This window comes from Lipotes vexillifer, unplaced genomic scaffold (genome assembly GCF_000442215.2).
Source record: "Lipotes vexillifer unplaced genomic scaffold, Lipotes_vexillifer_v1.1 scaffold793, whole genome shotgun sequence".
NCBI lineage: Eukaryota > Metazoa > Chordata > Mammalia > Artiodactyla > Lipotidae > Lipotes > Lipotes vexillifer.
The window spans coordinates 1,073,997-1,094,532 of record NW_006774859.1 but is presented as its reverse complement, the minus strand read 5'-3'; the positions used below and the strand labels follow the sequence as shown (position 1 = coordinate 1,094,532).

General features: G+C 41.3%; 1 protein-coding gene across 2 annotated transcripts; it reads left to right on the top strand.

Annotated features, from left to right (window-relative positions):
• The first annotated feature begins 15,785 nt into the window (after positions 1-15,785).
• On the top strand, positions 15,786-20,229 carry PTP4A1 (protein tyrosine phosphatase 4A1). 2 transcript variants are annotated; one of them, XM_007449583.1, is made up of 5 exons: positions 15,786-16,336; positions 17,477-17,569; positions 18,016-18,146; positions 19,061-19,135; positions 20,094-20,229. In XM_007449583.1, the coding sequence occupies exons 1-5, from the start codon at positions 16,232-16,234 to the stop codon at positions 20,209-20,211; spliced, it is 522 nt and encodes a 173-aa protein (XP_007449645.1). In that variant the 5' UTR covers positions 15,786-16,231; the 3' UTR covers positions 20,212-20,229. The 2 variants fall into 2 exon arrangements, with proteins under 2 accessions (XP_007449645.1, XP_007449646.1); XM_007449584.1 differs by lacking the exon at positions 19,061-19,135 and having other exon boundaries at positions 16,232-16,336; positions 20,094-20,211.
• The last annotated feature ends 307 nt before the right edge of the window (positions 20,230-20,536 follow it).

The following is a 20,536-nucleotide window of genomic DNA, read 5'->3' as shown; positions in this document are numbered from 1 at the left end:
CAAGCAAAGCAGCAATTGTTCCAGGTATTCGTAGAAATCTCAAGCCTCCATTTCTTTTCATCTTTCCACTCCCAGAACAATTGCTGTTCATTTCTAGTAATAGAAGATTAGTGCTAACTGACCCTCCCTTCTTCAAAGGAGAACATAGTTGGCTCAGCAAAGAAAGTGGGCTCTGTAGAGCTTAGAAGCTCTCAGAGGCTGCCCTGAGACAGGTGGAAGTACAGGTGTGACTCACCATGGCAACCATCTCCAGCATTAGAGCATTGAGTCAGATGTCACAGTAAAGACAAGGACCTTGGAAGAGTTCACTGGAAATCAGAGAATTTAAGAATTCGATCTTTTTGTCATGTCATTAAAGCATGTTTAGACCTATAGGAAGTAAAATTCTTGAAGTTGTGTCCCCCTCTCTCCTATCTCTTCAGATACCTATTTCTGTAAGTGGCATGGGGCCTCAGTTACCAGAAATATTATTACTGCTGCTATAGCTGCTACTACAATCACAATTCTTGGACCCACGAAGAGTTTTGTGTGCCCCACTGCACTAGAAACAGATGATTTTGTCTTCTTGTGTGACATACTACCAAAAGCATGCTTTCACTCTGCCTAGCTAATGATGAGCTACCTTACAGCAGCAGCTCGTGGGAGCTTTTAGCATTCACAGACCCCAACTTGTGAATCAGAATCACCCGAGGTGCCTCTAAAGAGTTTGGGAGCCACAGCCTCAGAGGAGATTGGAGCATTTATTTAAACTGTGGATCCTGATTTTATAAGAAGAATGAGTCTGGGAGCAGTTTTCAATTTTGACTAGCTTAGTTACTAAGTGTGTTTCAACCACTAAGTGTGTTTCAACCTCTCCTTATGGAAGATGGGGCAGCCAACTCTCCTCCCAAAGGCCTTGCTAAGAACCGGTAAGAGATGCAATCAGATAATACAAAGGAAATCATTTGGGAGCTAAATTACATGGAAATGCAAGTTATGTTCCCGTTAGGAGGACTTCCCCTTGGCTCTGAGATGACTTTGCTACATTCTGCGAGCACTTTATGAGTCACTTATCCTCTCCAGGGCTCTGCTCCCTGAGGTATAATTGGATGATCTTTCAGGCCTTTCCAGTTCCATCTTTACATGGCTCTAAAATTCTCTCATCTTATATTTGGAAAAGCTCCATCCTCCAACCCCTTACTGTATTTGCTGCCTCACATCATTCTAACAGCTTCTGAATCTCAACTACTCCAAAAAGGCACACAGATGTAGACACTTTACAATATCCTTATACAATAACCATGGCAGACAGAGAGGTTGGGCCATGTAGATAGAGTGCTTTAAAAAGATAAAAAATCGGGCTTCCCTGGTGGCGCAGTGCTTGAGAGTCCGCCTGCCGATGCAGGAGACGCGGGTTCGTGCCCCGTTTCGGGAAGATCCCACATGCCGCGGAGCGGCTGGGCCCGTGGGCCATGGCCACTGAGCCTGCGCGTCCGGAGCCTGTGCTCCGCAAATGGGAGAGGCCACAACAGTGAGAGGCCCGCATAACGCAAGAAAAAAAAAAAAAAAAGATAAAAAATCCCCTTAAAAATGAAAGATTGTCATGTAGAATCAAGGGATCCAAGAACAGAACAATAACTAAGAACCTTGAAGGGCCATATTTAATGATTCCATAATCATAAATTGTGTGCATAGATGCAGGATAAAACCCTAAATAGGATGCAACTACCACAGGATGTTTGCCGTCCTGAATTAAGCCCTGTATATACAGTAGCCACCTGCCAGGATTTTCCCCTCTCAAAAAGGATTTAATTGAAGGACAACTATTACAAAGAGTGTAAAATCTGTTCTTAAATAATTATCATTACCACTGATCAGTCAGCACCTTCAGTGTATATGGAGCCAAAAGAACACATGCCATACTCTTCTCAATTAAAATTTAATATTAATTAGCATTTCTTTGGTACAATATACAAAACAAAGGAAAATTTTTCCTTAAATTTTCAAAAAGTTAATCCAGTCTTCAAGTACACATTTTTGCAAATCTAAAAGTTTAATCACACTAATACAACACCTTAAAAATATTATAATAAACTTGCTTTAGGTGTGCCATGTTAAGTATTTTCTCAGAGCATGGCTTCTGTCTGCCTTATAGTACACAGAAGGGAGGGTGATACCAGAGGGGAAGTCTAGAATTCTCTGTGCAAAGCTTCTGCCAAAGAGATCAGTATGTCACTATCACTTTAAGTGAATCTGTTCTAGATCAATAATTTATTTCTGAGTCACTGATACTAGTTGTGAGTTCTTTTGTCTTGTTATTCATTTCAAGGAATAAAAAGTAAGATTATTCCTAATAGTAATGTAAAAGTGAGTTATTAATACTCATTTAGGAGAAATGCTCAAATACAGCAACAACAACCACAAAAAGATAGTAAACAATCTGTCTTTGATACTATCCAAGATAAGCCAGCCTGTTATCATGACTTGCTTGATTTCACCTTCTAATCTTTGTCTGCTGCTAGATCCTATTTCTTGGTTCTGTGTCCTACCAAACACCAGCACTGTCCTCTAAACATGCTTAAATAAAGCATGAAACAATAATACCACAAAATATGCTAGTTGCTCATTAAATACCTACTATGTGCGAAGTACTGTGTTAGGCACAGGGAAATTAATAAGACCTGGCCTCTGCCTTGGAAAGCTTCATGGGGTATGAGGGAGACAGATGGAGTTTACAGAAATGGTTATCATAATGCAATGAATGCTTCATTAGAGGTATGCACAAGAAACTATGGAAGCATGGGGAATGGAGTACCTAATTGATGTAGTGGCTGGGAAAGCTTCATAAGAGAATTAATTGTAGAGCTTTAGGGGAAGTAGAAAGAGAACTTTCTAGGTAAAAGGAATTGCAGGCCATAGAGGTCTGAGAAAGCATGGCAAATACTTTGGAAACCACAAGTGGTTTCAAAGACTAGAAGAGTAACAGTAGTGCAGGAAGTAGGGCTGGGGAGGCAAAGGCATAATTTGGAGGGTCTTAAAGGTCTTGCTAATTTGGACTTTCTAAAAGTTAATAGAGGGCCACTGGAGGATTTTAAATAGGAGAATGACAAGATCAGATTTGCATTTTTTTTAAAGACACTGAATTTTTTAACAATACAGGATGGATTAGATGAAGACAAGACTAGAAGTCATTGAATCAAGCTATTTCAGTACAGCTTAGTAAATAAATATTGTTAAAGGGACGAATGAAGGAATGAAAGAAGGGGGAACAGATGAAGGAAGGAAGACTGACAGTAAAAAGTGGAGGCAGAGGGACACTTTCTGAGATTTTTAATAGATAGACTCAACAGAAATTGGCAGCCAATCAGACAGAAGAGAAAAAAAGGGAGGATGATAGTACAGCTGCCAGGTTTCTGGCTGGGGCATCTGAGGGCCAGAGACGGGAGTCACTGGTATCAGGACAACAAAAAGATGAACTGGTCTCATGGGGAAGGGAGGAGTTGTCGCCTCAGCTTTGACCATAAGGTATGAGGTACTTGGAGTTTATACCATGGAAATACATATTTCTGGAACTCAGGGGAGAAGTCTTTACTGGAAGCACAGGGAATGTTAGGAAGTTGAAACCAAAGAAATCTTCTAAACGACTCTGAGAGTGTAGGGTGTAAGAGTAGAGCAGAGAAGAAATAAGAAATACCCTTAAAAATACCAACAACTGGAGGACAGGAAGACAGAGGGAGACAAGCCAGGAGCCCCCAGAGGGGTAGATGAAGCAAGAGAGTTTCAAGAAGGAAATAAAGAATGAGTTTCCTAGTCTGACAAGTAGGTTGTCAGATAATGCTCATAAAGCGTTTATCACAAAGCCTGCCCATAGAGCAGGCTGATGGGCTTTGGACCGGACATATCCAAGGCAGTAAGACTCGATGGCAGTATGGAGGACAGATGATTTTGCTCAGCTCTCTTCCCTTTCTCATTGGAAAGAACACTGGAGAGAGGAGTCATGGATCATTGATATTCATGATGTCCATTAGTAGGGAATTAACTAGTTCAATTTCATCAAAATCAATTCATACTTATAAATAACATGCTCATGAAGAAAAATATTCTGTAACTATAAATACTCCTGTTAGAAATTTTTAAAGCCATTTAAAATCAATTAAAAGGATCATGATGACACTTGTAGACAGCAGGGACTTATATGGAGTTATTTTGGGCAGCTGTAGTGCATAAGACTATTCGACAGAGTTCCATTTCCACCATTACTTGTAAAAACAGTGAATTTACTTTACACAATGAACACTAAATACAAGGAGAAGGGCTTAAATAGCAGTAAAAAGCAATTTGGATTTAAAAATGAATTTCCCAAAGGCTATAAAAACAATCTATAAGTTTGTTGTCAACCTACTTTTCTTGGCTGTCATCTGATGTTGTAAACAACATTTTCAGTTTCCTTTTTAACTCTGTGGAAGTGTGCTACAGTAACTCTAAATTGTCCTGACAGGCGCACACCAATATATCAACAAAAGCAGGTTCATATATTTGTAAAACCACAATCATAGTTCTTATTTAAAGCTTATCAAAGGAAGCTGAGAAACCATATGAATGGTTTCTTTCCTCCTGATGACAGCAACCCAGGATGACAGACTAGGAATAATTAATATTGTAAAAGGTCATGGAGTGGCCTCATGCATGAAAGACTAAAGGAAGGTACCTGTAGCAATTCTTTTCATAATGTAACTAATCAATTTCCATAGTTTTCAGCAGTATTTCTTAATAAAAATGAATTACGTGAAAATGAAATTTTTCAAAACTTAAAAATACAAGCCTAATTTATAAATTTAATTCAATAACCATAAAGTTACCCTACAAAATTGCTACAAAAGTTCTTAAAGTCCTGCTCTCAATTTCTATACTTATCTCTTCTCAGACCAGCAACAGTTTGTAGGTTGGTTGGTACTAGCTCACAGCCTAAATCTGAGTAGCAGTGGCCTAGAGAACAATTCCTCTTGAAATATTCATGAGAATGAGAAGGGAGGATGGAGTTTCAGTAATTTACTACATAATCATATTTTGTGATTCACTTTTACTAGACTCATAGAAGATGACATATAGGCCAGAATTAGAGAACCACCAGCAGATTCACTGTACACAGATTCAGGGCCTCTTCCCTAGGCAGTGCTGGGCAAACACTGACAACCCTCAGATCTTTCGGCTTTACTCTTCTATGTACCTCTCGTCATCTTCCTTCAGTTCTCATAATCTTCCTCCACCAGGTATAATAAAATTGATTTAATTTCCACTTACAATCACATTCCAGTTCACCTTCTCTTAGATGATACCAAAGTTACCTTGTTTTTAGATGTTTCCAAATGTTAGTTTTAGGCAATCTTTTGATTTATAACCACAGATATGGTATGTAAACACCCTCATTGTGGCAGAGTTTCTGGCTTAATTCTCTGAAGACAATTTTTTAAAGCAAAAAAGAAAATGCAAAAAGATTTCCTTTTATTTCAAGCTCTCAGGGATCTTGAGAACTTGGGCATTACATTCCTATATGTGATGGCAAATAGATGCACCTTAAAAGTAAATTATAATGGGATTAATTCTCTGGAAACATGGACTCAGAACAAGATGGTTGTGGTGTTCTGACAGCTGGAGTGAGGCTAGGGTAATCTGGTGCCACCATCTCTGTGGCAGAGATTATAAGAAGGCCACAGACGTATCAGAACAACCTCTTCTGGGACAAATTTTAACTCCCAACTTAAATCTGCCACACAAATACCCCTTCCTCTACCTCTAAACAGTCATCATACAATTAAATGTTTCAAATATCTTCCATGTAAACAACATTCCAGACATTCATTTTCTGAAAATATTACCTGAAATTCTGAAAATATTAGGAATATGGGATATGACTTAAATCCTCCAAGTGCTCATTTAATATTCCCCACTCCCAATAACAAGGGTAGCAGTTTTGGAAAGAAACTAGAAAATATAGAAGTTTGTAAAGAAAAAAAATCGTTCATCACATCACCCAATGACACCCACAAAGTACTTAAATGTCAGTTATAACACTGTTGACATTTACGTTTATTTCTAAGTTCAAGAAAAAATGCAAATATGTTTAGCACAGATTGGAAAACAACAAGAGCATAATAAATTTTAGCTTTTCTTACTAATATAGTTATCAGGACTTTGATTGTTCTATGAAAACTTAAATATACAACTGTTAGGCATTCCCACTCCTCTATATTCCTGAAATCGTCAGAAATAGTGCCTTTCTCCAAGCATAATTTGAGGACCTTTGTTTCTTTTATGCTTCTGGTTTACCCCTTACAAACATTGCTAATGAAAATGGTCATGTGAATTATGAAACTTCATGTCAGGTTGCCTATAATATTCAGCACCATAGCATAAAATAGGCTTATAATAATGGCCTTATATCTTTGGACACGGACAACAATTCTGGGAAGCTGTAGGACATGCTGTGATTCAAGTCTTCTTAATTCTATTTCTACGTCTCTGATCTACTCACTTATCTCCATTTCCACTGTCTCATCACAGTCAACAATGTCGCTGTCCACCATTTAGCAAGGCAGGAAACCTCAAGTCTTTCACTGCATCATGCCAACTCCACTCTGTGGCTCCCTCCAATCCATTCTCCACAGAATAGGAAAAATGATTTTCTTAAAACATCTATTTCCTCTTAGGCAGCTGTTGCTCATTGCCCTTAAAATAAAATCCAAATACTTACCATGGGCTACAAGGTCGCTGAATTATCCAGCCCCTGCCAGATGTGCAGGCTGACTCCTGCCTCTGTTCCCTTTTCTTATTTTGCTGCAGCCCCTCAAGTCTTTCATCTCCTTGAACACAGCCAAACTCTTCCCACCTCGGGTATTTGTACTGTCATTTCCTCCACCAAGAACCTCTCTCCTCTCCTCGTCCTCTTTCTGTGATAAATTCTTGTCCTTTTGGTCTGGGTTTCCTGGGAGACACTGCCCCTTGACTTCCCTGTCTGAAGTAACTACCCCAGCTATTCATAGCACACATTATAACTTATATATTCTTTGCTTAGTTACTTTGTATTTTCCCTTTCCTCATCTGTATATAAATTCCACTGGAGGTAGAAACAATGTTTATGCTGTTTATCATAAGATAGCAGAGGGCCTGGCATGGGCTAGGCATTTAACAAGTGCTGAGGAAAGAGGGAGGGTGGATAGCCAAAGCTATGGGTGTAAGTGAAAACCCCAGGGTGCATGCAGAGCAGGGCCAGGCAGCCCTAGAACAAAACTCCAGTGAACACCATTGTTAAAGGGATTGAGAAAAAACTAAGAGGAGCCTGCAAATAAATCTTAAGAAGACTGGGAAGAGGATGCCTAAAAGGATTTCAGGGGGGACAGTAACCTGGTCATATCCAAACAAATATTGATTATCTACTATATTAATGTGTCAAAGGACTCCAGAAATACATGATATGACAACTATCTTAAGCAGAAGAAATTCTGAAATGCTTCTACACTTTTTTCTTATTCAGTATCTTCTGGTGATGAAACAAGCTATAGAAATAGACTAAGATAGCAATCTTTACTGAACATGTCCCTTTAAAAAACAAATTTGTGATAGAGTAGGGAAGAGACATGACTACTGCAGCTTTCTGTTAAATAAATGTTATTATGCTTGGCAGAACCTGTTCAAGAACACTCCTTATGTAAGGCTGACCCTAGTAAGGCTGCTTGGGTCAGTGTCTGTCTGGATTCTGCAGCCTAAATGCCAACTCTGTAAATTAAACCTGTCAAGTGACAGCTTTGCCATAGCACACATAACAAACCTTTGACATTTATTGATACTCCATTCCCTTTCTCTGGCCAGATTAAGTTCTCCTTTCCTAAGTTATTTTTGCCTCGCTTCAGACTGTGGCATAATTCAACATGTTCCTAACAATTTCATGGAGACTGTGGCCCTCCTGATTTCCAATTCCCAAATGATTTTTATTCAGACTTTAGAACAGCAAAAGAAATTTTTCCAAGTTCACTAAAACTAAGAATTTTCTGAAACTAGATTCCTCCGGGTACCTGTATGTGAATCAGTCATCAAAATGGCATGCTATGAAAATGCTATGAAGTATTAGAGGTTCATAGTAAGTCCTTTACTCAGCATCCCAAGGAAACAGTTCCTACCAGTATGCAAACAGAAATATTCTTTTGACGAATCTGTCTGTCACATCATAATATGCACGCTGAACCTCCACAGAAGTAAATACTCACTGTATTCAGTGGCAGGGTTTCTAACGTGAAAACACAGTTTCATCTGACTTGAAGACATACCTAAGCAATTTTGGGGTTTGTATTCAAGTTGATTAAACTTAGACATGAAAAGTAAAGCGACAGAAAATGGACATAACAGAGATTTACTAAAGAGAATTGTTTCTTAAAATAGTTTTTAAAAGGTTTTTCGAAAACTGCCTTAAGTCAGTTTTACAGAGAAAGATTACCTCTAATGATTGGGTTTGATGACTTAATAAAATGTTTATTTCTGATCCAACAGGATTCTTTTATCTAAAGATATTTACATCTTTAGAACCCACTGTGTAGGTGACTGACAGTTTCTATGTCTGACTGAGTCAAAACACAATAGCCCAAGTACAGGTACTGATTGGCCTACGGACTTTGACTGGCTTGTGACAAGCTTAATTGCTTGTTGGAGATTTCTGTGTCTAAAATTCACATAGAAATGATGATGTAGCACTGCTGTTTGATTTTTACTATTCATCAAAAGGATGAATTGATATCTTTATCCCAAGAAAAAAAAAATTGTACTTACCTATGGGAACAGATGTTAGCGAGACTTACTGTGGTGATTTGTCAAACACACAAATGTCGAATCATTATGTCAGACACCTGAAGCTAATATAATGTTATATGTCAATTATATACCCCAGTTAAAAAGTAGGGAAAGAAAACTAAGCCATTTTTTAACATAGAGCATGCTTTAGTTTTAAACATTCACGCACTTGAAATTTATATGTTCACAGAAATTTAAGTATACTTTCCATTTTAAACATTTTTTAAAAAATTTATTTTATTTTTGGCTGCGTTGGGTCTTTGTTGCTGTGTGTGGGCTTTCTCTAGCTGTGGCGAGTGGGGGCTACTCTTCGTTGCAGTGTGCGGGCTCTAGGAAGGTGGGCTTCAGTAGTTGTGGCAGACGGGCTCAGTAGCTGTGGCACGCAGGCCCAGTAGTTGTGGTGCACGGGCTTAGTTGCTCTGCGGCATGTGGGATCTTCCTGGACCAGGGCTCGAACCCGTGTCCCCTGCATTGGCAGGCGGATTCTCAAACACTGCACCACCAGGGAAGCCCTCCATTTTAAACTTTTTTTTAACAAATCACACAAGAAGATTCGTTTTAGATATAAAATAGGCTGCTATATAACAGCAAAAGGAAAATAAACTGTTACAATGTTGATAGTAGCCATGGTTGTATCCCTGAGTTTTCAGGACACTTTTTAAGTTTGGGGCTATACTGCCCTTAAGATCACCCTCCCTGCTAGTATCCAGACACCCACTGGGGTATTTGCCTCTATTTAGTACACCTGGCACATCATTATACCTTGCAATCTAGTATTTCTTTTCTGGGTTTTTGTCACATTTGATCTTTCTATCACTGCAATGGTAATATTCTTGCTTTATTAAAATTGTTTTTATCAGACTTCCTCATGGTCTCAACCTACCCTTCATGGCCCTAATAAGTCTGAGAAGATAGAAAGGGTTGAAATCCTCCATTCCTCTTACATGTCTGGTATAAGTGGAATCATTCAATGTTTACTAGATCTGCCATACTATAAAGAGTTCTCTGCTCTTCATCATCAGTTTTTGCTGACTTGTAGTCTCCTTCAGTGTTTCATCTTCCGTAAGGATTTTTCTTATAATGCTCTTACAGTCTCCTTTACCTCCCACCTGTTGGCTTTTGAATTTTGAATATGCTAATGAAATTCCTGTGCTGCCTACCATGATGAACTCAAGGACACATGTTTTGCTGAGAAAAGTTAACTGCTATCTGGGCATTTTGTTTAGCTGGAAAAGAAATCTTCCATCCTAGGGCTTCTTTCTGGAGCATTGCCTTTTCAGAAGTGTTTCCTTACTTCTGGATGTCTGGACCACTATTTGCAAGCTTGTTGGCTAACAAGCTTGCAAATAGTGGTCCAGACATCCAGAAGTAACAGTCTGAACCCTCTGCTTCAACAAGTTCAGGTGCTGATGCTCCAAGTGCAGATCTATAGAGGTTAGTGAGTCCACTGACCCCAGGAGCCTCCTAACCAGTGATGGGATGGACCACTGCTTTCTAAGAAGCAGCAGCTTAAAACTATTGGGCTCCACAGGGCACACACGCTCAGCAGTGAACCACAATACCACATGACACACATATAAACAAGGCACCTGCTGGAGTCGCAGGCCCATGCAATAGCAAAAGCTCTATCTAGTTTTTTATCCTTGACTGTCTTTTCCAAGTAGAGCAAGGTGGTACCTCATCTGAGAGGCTAAGACCCGCCCCCTCCCTCTCCCCCACCCCAAGCTGATTGGTCCACTTGGGAGTTTGAGCCCAGCTTTGAGAGCTTGATGAGCAAACAGCTCACCGGATATTTCATGTCAGCACTGCTTGTGACCATTACGGGATCTGGCTCACAAGACTCACAACTTGTATCTCAAGTTCTACAAGAACACTGGCTGATACTGATTTGGCTCTGCTTAGCTTAACTTATATCTCGTCCCACCAAGCTCATTTTTTCAAAAGCTTTCACTCTTCCAACTAGCATCACTGTGCTGACAAACTTTTGGCATGAGAGCAGCTGACTGAACATGGGTTTTTTTAAACTACACTATTGTAGATGTGGGTCAAGCATTTTATTTATTATGGTGTTAACTGTTCCCATGATACGTTGCCAAAATTTTCTCCCAATGGTCCATTAAATAGTTTAACTTTGTCAACAGTCTTTTACCATATCAAAGTTTTAAACTTTTACATAATGAAGGGGCATCATATATTTCTCAAGCTCTTTAGTTTTCCTTGACTTAGATGGATTCAAGAGTTTCCAAGGCAAGCAATTTCCTTAAGATGAAGGTGATTTGACTTTTATTCCCATAAAAGCCTGCGTGACCCAACTCTTTCTTGAAAGCCCTAACTTTGTTTACAGAGTATAACGTTTATAAAGAAATTGAATAACCATGCAAGCACAGTCTCTAAGTTCTAATAAATCCTAAGATGCTGCAGTACACTGACCAAGGAAACAATGTGACCCCTAAAGCCCTCTCCAACCTATGCTTAGTGAAAACACCAAACAAGGCCTCAGTGTTACTAGAAAGCTGAGTTCTTCAGAGCAGGTAAAACTCCTGTTTACTCCTTCCAGAGAGCAGAAGAGAAAGAGTTTTCCGACTAGAAATGAGAGTTGCCCTTGTGTAACACAGAACAACCGCGATAAGCTTTACTTATTAAGGGCCTAAATTACGAAAGAGAGTGGGACGGTTGTGAAAAAAGAACAAAAAGGAAAAGCTCCAGCTTGGACGAAAAGAGTTCCATCGGTCCTTGACCAAGTCGAAGGCTCTTACAATTTTTAAGACGCTGCCTAACCTTCCCTCACCCGTGGCAACGTATCCAGGGAGCCGCAGCACAGAGGACGCGTGGGAGTCCGCAACGCCACGCTTGAGACTGCTGCAGCTGCCCGCGTGCGGAGCACGAAGGCGTGCCTAAGAGAGCCCGCGGGCGGCAGAGCGCTCAGGCCGCGCCTCGCGATGCTCTCTCCGGGCACCTGCGCTCGCGCGGTCCGGGCCTGGGGGCCCAGGCTCCCCAGGGGTCGTCGCCCGGCAGCCGTATGGCCACAGAAAGATTTATTTGACGACGGGGATCGCAAGTCGCAGGTGCTACGGTGAACCGCAGGCAAAGCCGACCGCGGTCTGACCTACAGCAGAAGGAAGCAGGACCTGCACTGAGACCCGGTTCCGGCCCCGAAGGGATTGCGTTTTCAGTCGAGGCCAATGGCAGGCCTCGCCTGGTGACGAGAGCGCACGCACTCGTCGGGGCTTTAAGGAGGAAGGGCGGCACCTCCTCCCTCTCCCGGCCCTTCCCCCTCCCATCCCTGTCCCTCCTCCGCCACTTCCTGCCCCCGCCGGGTGACGCTCGGACTGCAGCGCGGCGCCATTCATCAACCGGTTCACACCGCCAGCCGCCGCAGCTCAGTGACGTCCGCGGGGCGGGCCTCCGCCTCCGCTCGTCGGCGCGCGACCTGGGGCCCGGCTGCGATTGGTGGCCGGGGAGGAAACGCACGTCAGGCGCGCTATAAATGGGAGGGCTTGTGACGCAAGGGCGCCTCGGCGCGCGTATTGGCCCCCTGGACTGCGGGCCGGTGAGGCTGCGCGCTCTTCTCGGAGCCGTTCGCTGCAGACTGAGTCCGGTTCTCCAGCCGCCGCCGCCGTCGCAGCAGCCCGCGAAGCCGCCTCCGCCGCCTCCGCCCCGCGACGACCGCCGCCGCCCCTGCCCTGCTGCCGCCGCCTCGGGACCGGCTGCATGATTAGGCCACAATCTTCAATGAGTAGACATATTCCTGTGAGTACCCGCGCCCCGCGCCGCCGCCTTTGTTCGGAGCCTGGCGCCCGCCCGCGTCCCGGCCCGAGTCCGGGCGGTCCTGGCGGCGGGCGGGTCCCGGGGGCCGAGCCCGGGGCGCTGGGCGGGGCGCCCGGCGGCGCGGCGGCCCAGAAGCCGCTTTGTGGCCGCTTCTTCGCCTGGGCGTCTTGCGGGCCCGGCCGGCGCCCCGAGGCCCCTTTGTTTGCCGCGGGGCCCTGGGATCGGGGACGTGGCCCGGGTGGGGCGCGGGCTGCGCGTCACTGCGGCGGGCGCGCCCCCAGCCCCGGCGGGCGGGCGGGCGAGGCGGCTGCGCGCGGGCTGGGCAGGGCTCTCCGGCGCTGGGCCGGCGGGACTGGGCCTGTGGGCTACCGTGCGCTCCGCGGCCGGGACCGGCGCTCGGACAAAATGCCCTCGGCGCCGCACTGAAGGTGCGGCGCGAACCCGTGACCCGGGCCGGCGCGGCCTCGCCAGGTAAGCCGGCCGCCGCGGGGGGCGCGCCCCGCCCCGGGCCGCGGGAGCGAGTCCAGGCTTGTCCTGCGCCGGGGCGGGCTGGGCCGGCGGCGTCTTGCGATCGCGGGCTCTTGGGCTGTGCCTGAGTGTCCCCTGGCGCGCCGTGTGCTTGCCTTCTGTTGGCTTGTGGCGCCGTGGCGAGCCACACCCACGGCTGTGAGGCTGAGCTTGTGCCCGTGGAACCCGCTACCGTTCCCAGTGTGTGAGGTTGTTGCGCTGTAGCTGGCACCGTGGGCTTGCTTGGGATCCAGATTGTGAGCCAATGCTTCCTGGTACTCTCTCTTTAGTTTTTCTCTCTTTTTTTTGGCCTCACCGAGACGCTTTTGTGGGATCTTAGTTCCCCGAGCAGGCATCGAACCCCGGGCCTTGGGCACTGAGAGCGAGGAGTTCTAAGCCCTGGACAGCCAGGGAAGTCCCATACTGTTACTCTTTTCGTATGAGTTTTGTTTGATGGCAGTAGAAAAGTTGGAGACCAGAAAACCAGATCATTCCCAGGAGTGAGCAGTATTTTTTTTACACATGCTTTATTCCGGGTGCTTTATCTAAACCACAAGTAGATGTGGAACAGACTCGCCAACGAATCGTTGGACACAACAGAGATATGTTGCTCGGACTCTGCAGTAGGACAGATCGGTTTAGGCTTCTGCACAGAAATTGGTCCCCCATGCCCCCGTGTGTATTATTGCGGTTATATGCAGTGGGAGGGGAACAATTCCTTGGTATTTCCAGACTTCCTATCATGGATGGTTTTTCCTGGGGCAGAGAAATGGGGAATAGGGGAGTGTCTCGGGCAGAAGAGAAAGATGTTAGGTATTAGTGGTCGTTTCTTCCCTTGTGGAAATCCGTCGTCTGTCTCCGTCGTCGTCCCGTCCCCGTCCCCCCCAGCCACTGGGTGCCTCCACTCAGTAAAAATAACCAGGTCACCAAAGGACTTATTTCTGTATTGCTTTCTGTGCTTTCTCATGAAACCGCTTGCTTGAAAGGGGTGGATATGGCCAAACTCAGCTATAACAGGAGTTTCAGCTGTTCAGTATGGAAATCGGTGGTGTGCGATACTGTCTCTTCAGAAATCGGCTTTCAGTTGAAAAAAGGTAGTACCGGAAATCAGAGACAAGAGCCCTTGACTTTAACAGCTTTGCAGATCACTTTAATTCATTGTCATTGGAAAGGTGCCAAAATACACTCTTTATTCTAAGGAAGTGTGTAGGATTTGAAGGGAAAGTATAATTGAAATTATTTCCAGTTACTGCTGTCACACTGTTAACAGAACAGAGTCCTCAGTGGCAATTTAATCACTAATTTTCTTAGCCCAGCTCACAAGTCGATGAAGTAACATCTGAGGGTGGGTTTGAACAAATTTGGATTAATGAAAGTTACCTTCCTTATGGGACATCTATTAAGACATGATTCCTGAGGCTAGTTCCTTTATTTTCACAGAAAAATGAACTGGGTTTTTGACTTAATGTTTTCTGTGATTGGCTAGATCTTCATTTGAATTATTGTTCAAAACTTAGCGTTCTTTTAGAAACTATAACTGGCTTGGTACTCAGAGTGAAAATAAGATGAGATAGTTTGAATGTAGTATTAAGCCTTTTTAATGCTTAAATTTAAACTTAAGCATAGTAAACTAAGGGAATCTTTTGATTTCAAAAGATTTTATTTGGTAAATTATCCATGAGAATACCTGTGAAGAGTTCGGGGCAGTGGCTGGCTCTCAGTGCTCTTGTTGACCTGCTATTAATTTTTTTTTTTTAGTTCTCTGTTTACTCCCAACCACACAAGCTCCTTGTAAACTACTTGGAAGAAGACTAACGTCAACATCAATGTTTTCCGTGTATATATTATGAAAATATCCTGTGAATATTCATGTAATATTTGATACTAACATAAAAATTGATTTAGATCTTTAAGGGGAACTTGGGGAAAGTATAATTGGTGGTAGCAGTTACCTTGCTTTTGAGACCTGTGAAAGAAATGTAAGGTAATTTACACCATCCCACCACCACTACTTTTTCTTTCAATTAGTTTTCAGTTTACGACAGGATAACTGAAACTTCGGTTTTAAAATACAAAAGACTATTACAATTATGAACGTCTTTTTTATAGTTATAAATGGAAGTTCTGTGTATATGTGTGTGTGCGTGCATGCGCGTGCGCTTATGTTTCACATAAGTTGAAAACTTGATTTCAAGTTGATTAATTTCCAGAGACTCGGATGAGAAATATCTGTTAAAGCGGAATGGTAAGTTAATAGGTTGTTAAGAATCAAATGAAATAGTATATATGGGAGCATTTTGAAAACCAGTTTCGTTTTTTTCTTTTAAGAATATATTGACTAATATATTGAATTTTTGTAATACAAAAATTGGAAAATCAATGTAAAAAGTTGTACGTGACAATTTAGAAGAATGTAAAACAAGTAGCCAGGTTTTAAAAGGAGTAATTAGTAGAAGAATGTATGTAAGGGATATTCACCAAATGTAACAGTGATGTGAGAGGTATTTACTTAAAGTAATCCTTGCTTATTGATTTAATCTGTAATCATCCTTGTATTTTGTGGTTCAAGTAAAAGTTTAAAAGGTGGCTTGGGCCCAGATTTGGAAAGATCGTTGTGCCCTTAAACACTGTCAAAGCATAACATGTTCCTTTTGAATTGAAAACAACTTTTTTTCTCTCTTTCTTTTAAACAGCAGTTCTGTGGTGTTCTTGGTCACACATTTATGGAGTTTCTGAAGGGCAGTGGAGATTACTGCCAGGCACAGCACGACCTCTATGCAGACAAGTGAACTGTAGAAATTCATTACTACTCCACCAAGAAGCCCCCATAAGAGTGGTGAACCTGGACACAGAAGTGTTGAATTGAAATCCACAGAGCATTTTTTACAAGAGTTCTGACCTGGATGGGGTAAACCTCAGTGCACTTCCTTTCTCTTGCCTCAGTATTACTGGATTGAAGAATTGCTGCTTTTTGTCAGGAGGTTCATTTCATTTCCCATTACTCCCAACTTCATTCTCAAAAGCACTGAGAATTTCAAGTGGAGTATATTGAAGTAGACTCAGTTTCTTTGCATCATTTCTGTATTCAGTCTTTTAAATTCTTTCATAACCCTATTGAGTGTTTTTTAACTAAATTAACATGGCTCGAATAAACCGCCCAGCTCCTGTGGAAATCACTTACAAGAACATGAGATTTCTTATTACACACAATCCAACTAATGCGACCTTAAACAAATTTATAGAGGTAAGTTTTGATACTTTTTAATGTCTTAAACTGATTGTAGTTTAATAGTGGAGCCTTTTATGTAACAAAATAAAATATTTTTGAAATTGTGAGGTGTTATGACTACAGTTCCAACTCTCAGAAGTACCAGTGTCTTTACGTTAGAGGTGAATTATTTTATACATTTTGAGGAGAACATGTACTTGAGTTAGATTTATAAGTTAATATCTAGTTCTTCATGCCTCACAGTTTGCTTAATTTAAATGTATATGTGGACAGTATAACAGTATGGCTCTTATCTTACTAGAAATTGGTTGGTGGGAAGCTCCACTTGTGGGTTTTTCACATATTTGCTTATTAGCATAATGACTGATACTATAAACCAGGATTTAGTTTATGTCTTGGCCCCCTTTTGATGCTTAGAATGCAATTATCAGCTACTGATGTACTAATTCTATTTCTGGAAGGATTGTAATGCTGAATAATTTATTTGGATGCATACACATTTTATTTTATAAATATCTATAGATAATCAGAAACAACAAATAGGTCTTCCAGATCATAGAAATACTTTTATCTTTGATTGTCATCTGTATATTTTTTAAATGTCAGAAGAATTATAATTAGTAATAATGCATTATGAGTCTTAAAGCCTCTAGTCTTAAATGGTGCGGGGTTTTTACACCGCACTTTTGAGATTTTACTCTCTGAACATACTTTTAAGGCTCTAAACTATACACTGTGCACTGCAAATGAGCAAAAGTTTAAAGAGTTAACATAAGTCAAGTCAGATTGTTTATAGTCATGAGTGATTCCTTTGGTCCTTTGTTCCTGAGTTGCTCTCATCCTCTTTTGTTAGTGCTTCGTCTAGTCAAGGTTACCGTGACTATAAACGACTTCAGTATGTGAAGGGCCATGGGATTTTTTTTAAACATCAAATTTATTAAAAATATATGATGTTTAACAATTCCCTTTCCTTTTACTGCTGTTTTAGTATTGTCACTTAAAACAAGGCTTGTGACAATAAGACTTAACAAGACCATGTTAAACATACATGATTTTCTGTTAACCTGTTAGAGAGGTGATCAAAATGGCAAATGGTGAGCAAAAGTGACGTGGTTATGAAGACTTCATGTGCTTTTTTATATATGTTTTATCCAGGAACTTAAGAAGTACGGAGTTACCACAATAGTAAGAGTATGTGAAGCAACTTATGACACTAGTCTTGTGGAGAAAGAAGGCATCCATGTTCTCGTAAGTGTTTAATGGTTCCCATGTGTTCACAGTGCTGTGCTGCCAAAGTTTATTCATCCAGATAAACCACTGGCTTCAGAAAGCTTAATTGTTTAAGTTGTTGCAAAAGTATACACTGTCTTAAGGTCCAAATAAAGGTGAAAGCTGAGCAGAGGCTTGAAGCAATAAAAGATCTTTATAAAGACTCAGCATGTGTTTGCATTTCATTGACAGTGGGGTTTCATAAAACACTTGTTTAAACGTTAAAAGAAAATGCTTCTGGCATTTTCATTTGGGTGTTAGAATTTTAGATTTATTATACCAATTACATTAATAATAATTTTAGAATTATACCAATTTAATATTTTTTGGTATAAATATTATACCAATTTAATATAATTTTAATAATTTTAGAATTATTATACCAATTACATTAAAAGTCTAAAACGTGTATTCTTTTGACTTAGGATTGGCCTTTTGATGATGGCGCACCACCATCTAACCAGATTGTTGATGATTGGTTAAGTCTTGTGAAAATTAAGTTTCGTGAAGACCCTGGTTGTTGTATTGCTGTTCATTGTGTTGCAGGCCTTGGGAGGTAAGAGAATTTCTTAAACCCATTTAATGATACTGGTCTTCATTCTAGTTAAAGCTTGATTTTTACTCCCATAAAGACGCGGTTGTCGGTTTGTGAATCAATTTGCTTTGTTAGGTTACTTACTGAGTTAAATTTAAAAGTAGGTGAATGTAGCAGTAATGTGTTCCAGTACATTTGGAACTGACAGATGCTGTCACTGAAATTTATACTTGCCCATGTGGGCGGAATTACTTAATTGTGTGTTCTAGGTTGTATCCATAGTATTGGGAATCACTGTCCAAGCTCATTGGGAAAAGGATCATGAATTGTCTCTAAGGTGTTTTTGCACTGCATATGGTGAGTTTGTGGCAGGGTTCTTGATCCTGGAGAATCCTGATTCAATAGGAAGTCATTACACAGCAGTGCCAAAATATACGTGTCCATAGTTGTAAATTGCTACCACCACCCTCGTCCCCCACTGCTCAGACCATGGCCCTGGGGAGGCTGGCGTGAAACTTATGTCACAGTCTCATTGATAATAAAACAAAGAAAGCAGTTTTTTCCAGAAGATCTTTAAGTGGAAAGTATTTTTCACTGCTTGGAATTTAGAAAATATTGTCCACACCTGTCACGATTTACCCTCTCAAATTTTTTCAGGACTGCTCTCTAGTGATACAGGTCTTAATTTCTAGGCTTATTTGTATTAGTTAAGGACATAGTTGTCTTTTTGGTTATAGATTAAAAATCTGGGTTTGATATGAAAATAATGGTACTTTATTAATTTAATTTTTAACATAAAGTCCAACATTTTGCATAGGTATTAACATAGGAAGTGCAGTAAATAATAGTGCTTTCGGATTGGGGAATGTTCAGAGTATTGAATTTTCCAGGATTTGACTTTGAAAAATAATTTACTATAATTCTTACCTTACCAGAGCTCCAGTGCTTGTCGCCCTAGCATTAATTGAAGGTGGAATGAAATACGAAGATGCAGTACAGTTCATAAGACAGTATGTATTTAATACGTTCTTTCCGTTTGCAATTTTTATTTCCTTGTTGAATGTTAGCGAATTTAAATATATTACTAGGAAAGCAATTTCTTTTCAAGAGCCTATCTGACCATTTTGTTCATTTTTAAGATAGTATTACCACCAGGGAGTATCTTACTTGTTTGCATTCCATGTAGATACTCATATTACAAAGTTTCTAATCCAGTAATCTGTAAATTATTGTTTTACTTTAAATTCTTGATTGAATATGTTGCTTGTGTATCTGCCCTTTTATTGAGGTATAGTTAGTTAAAATGCACAGATATCAAAGGTAGATGAATGGATGGTAACAGCCAAATAAAGTAACCACTCAGTGCAATATACAGAATATTTTGATCATTTCACAAAGTGTCCTCACGCTGTTTGTAGTCATCTTCCCAACCACCAGGGGCGCAATCTTTTTTTTTTTTTTTTTTTTTTTTTTTTTTTGCTGTATGCGGGCCTCTCACTGCTGTGGCCTCTCCCGTTGCGTAGCACAGACTCCAGACGCGCAGGCTCAGCGGCCATGGCTCACGGGCCCAGCCGCTCCGCGGCATGTGGGATCTTCCCAGACCGGGGCACGAACCCGTTTTTCTGCATCGGCAGGCGGACTCTCAACCACTGCGCCACCAGGGAAGCCCAATCTCTTTTTGACTCATATTACAATGTTAGTTTTGCCTTTTCTTGGACTTTATAATGAATGAATTTGTAAGTTTGGACTATTTTATAACTACCTCTCAAAAAGATTTAGAAAATTAACTTTTTACGGCCCTTTTCCCATTTACACATGGATGCTGATCCATATTTCTACATTAAGTCACAATGTAATAATCAAAAAATAAATTGCTACAAGAAAGGTGATGATTGCCTCCTATAGAACAGTAAATGTTAGTTATAGAGGGACTTTGCTTTAATTCGTCTTTTGTTTTCTTCCTTCTAGAAAGCGGCGTGGAGCTTTTAACAGCAAGCAACTTTTGTATTTGGAGAAGTATCGTCCTAAAATGCGGCTGCGCTTCAAAGACTCTAATGGTCATAGAAACAACTGTTGCATTCAATAAAACTGGGGTGCCTGATGCCATTGCTTGGAAGTGGAACCTATACAGGACGGGATTTGTCGTACATGTTAGCCAGCATGTTGGCTTGGTGAAGTCTGATGAAGCTTCCATAGGAGTGTTGAAACGTAGTTTTACCAGGCCACAAAGCCTGGCAGAATTGCACCCTCTATGTTTGGGTTATGATCAACCTACTTGGACACTTAGCAAAGGATTCTTACTGTTCAGCATTTAAAATGTGCTTATCGTTTGTACCAATTGACTTTTCCTGAAATCATGCAGTATGGAGTCATTCATGTCTTTAAATCTGTTTCCATGCCAGATTCTTATC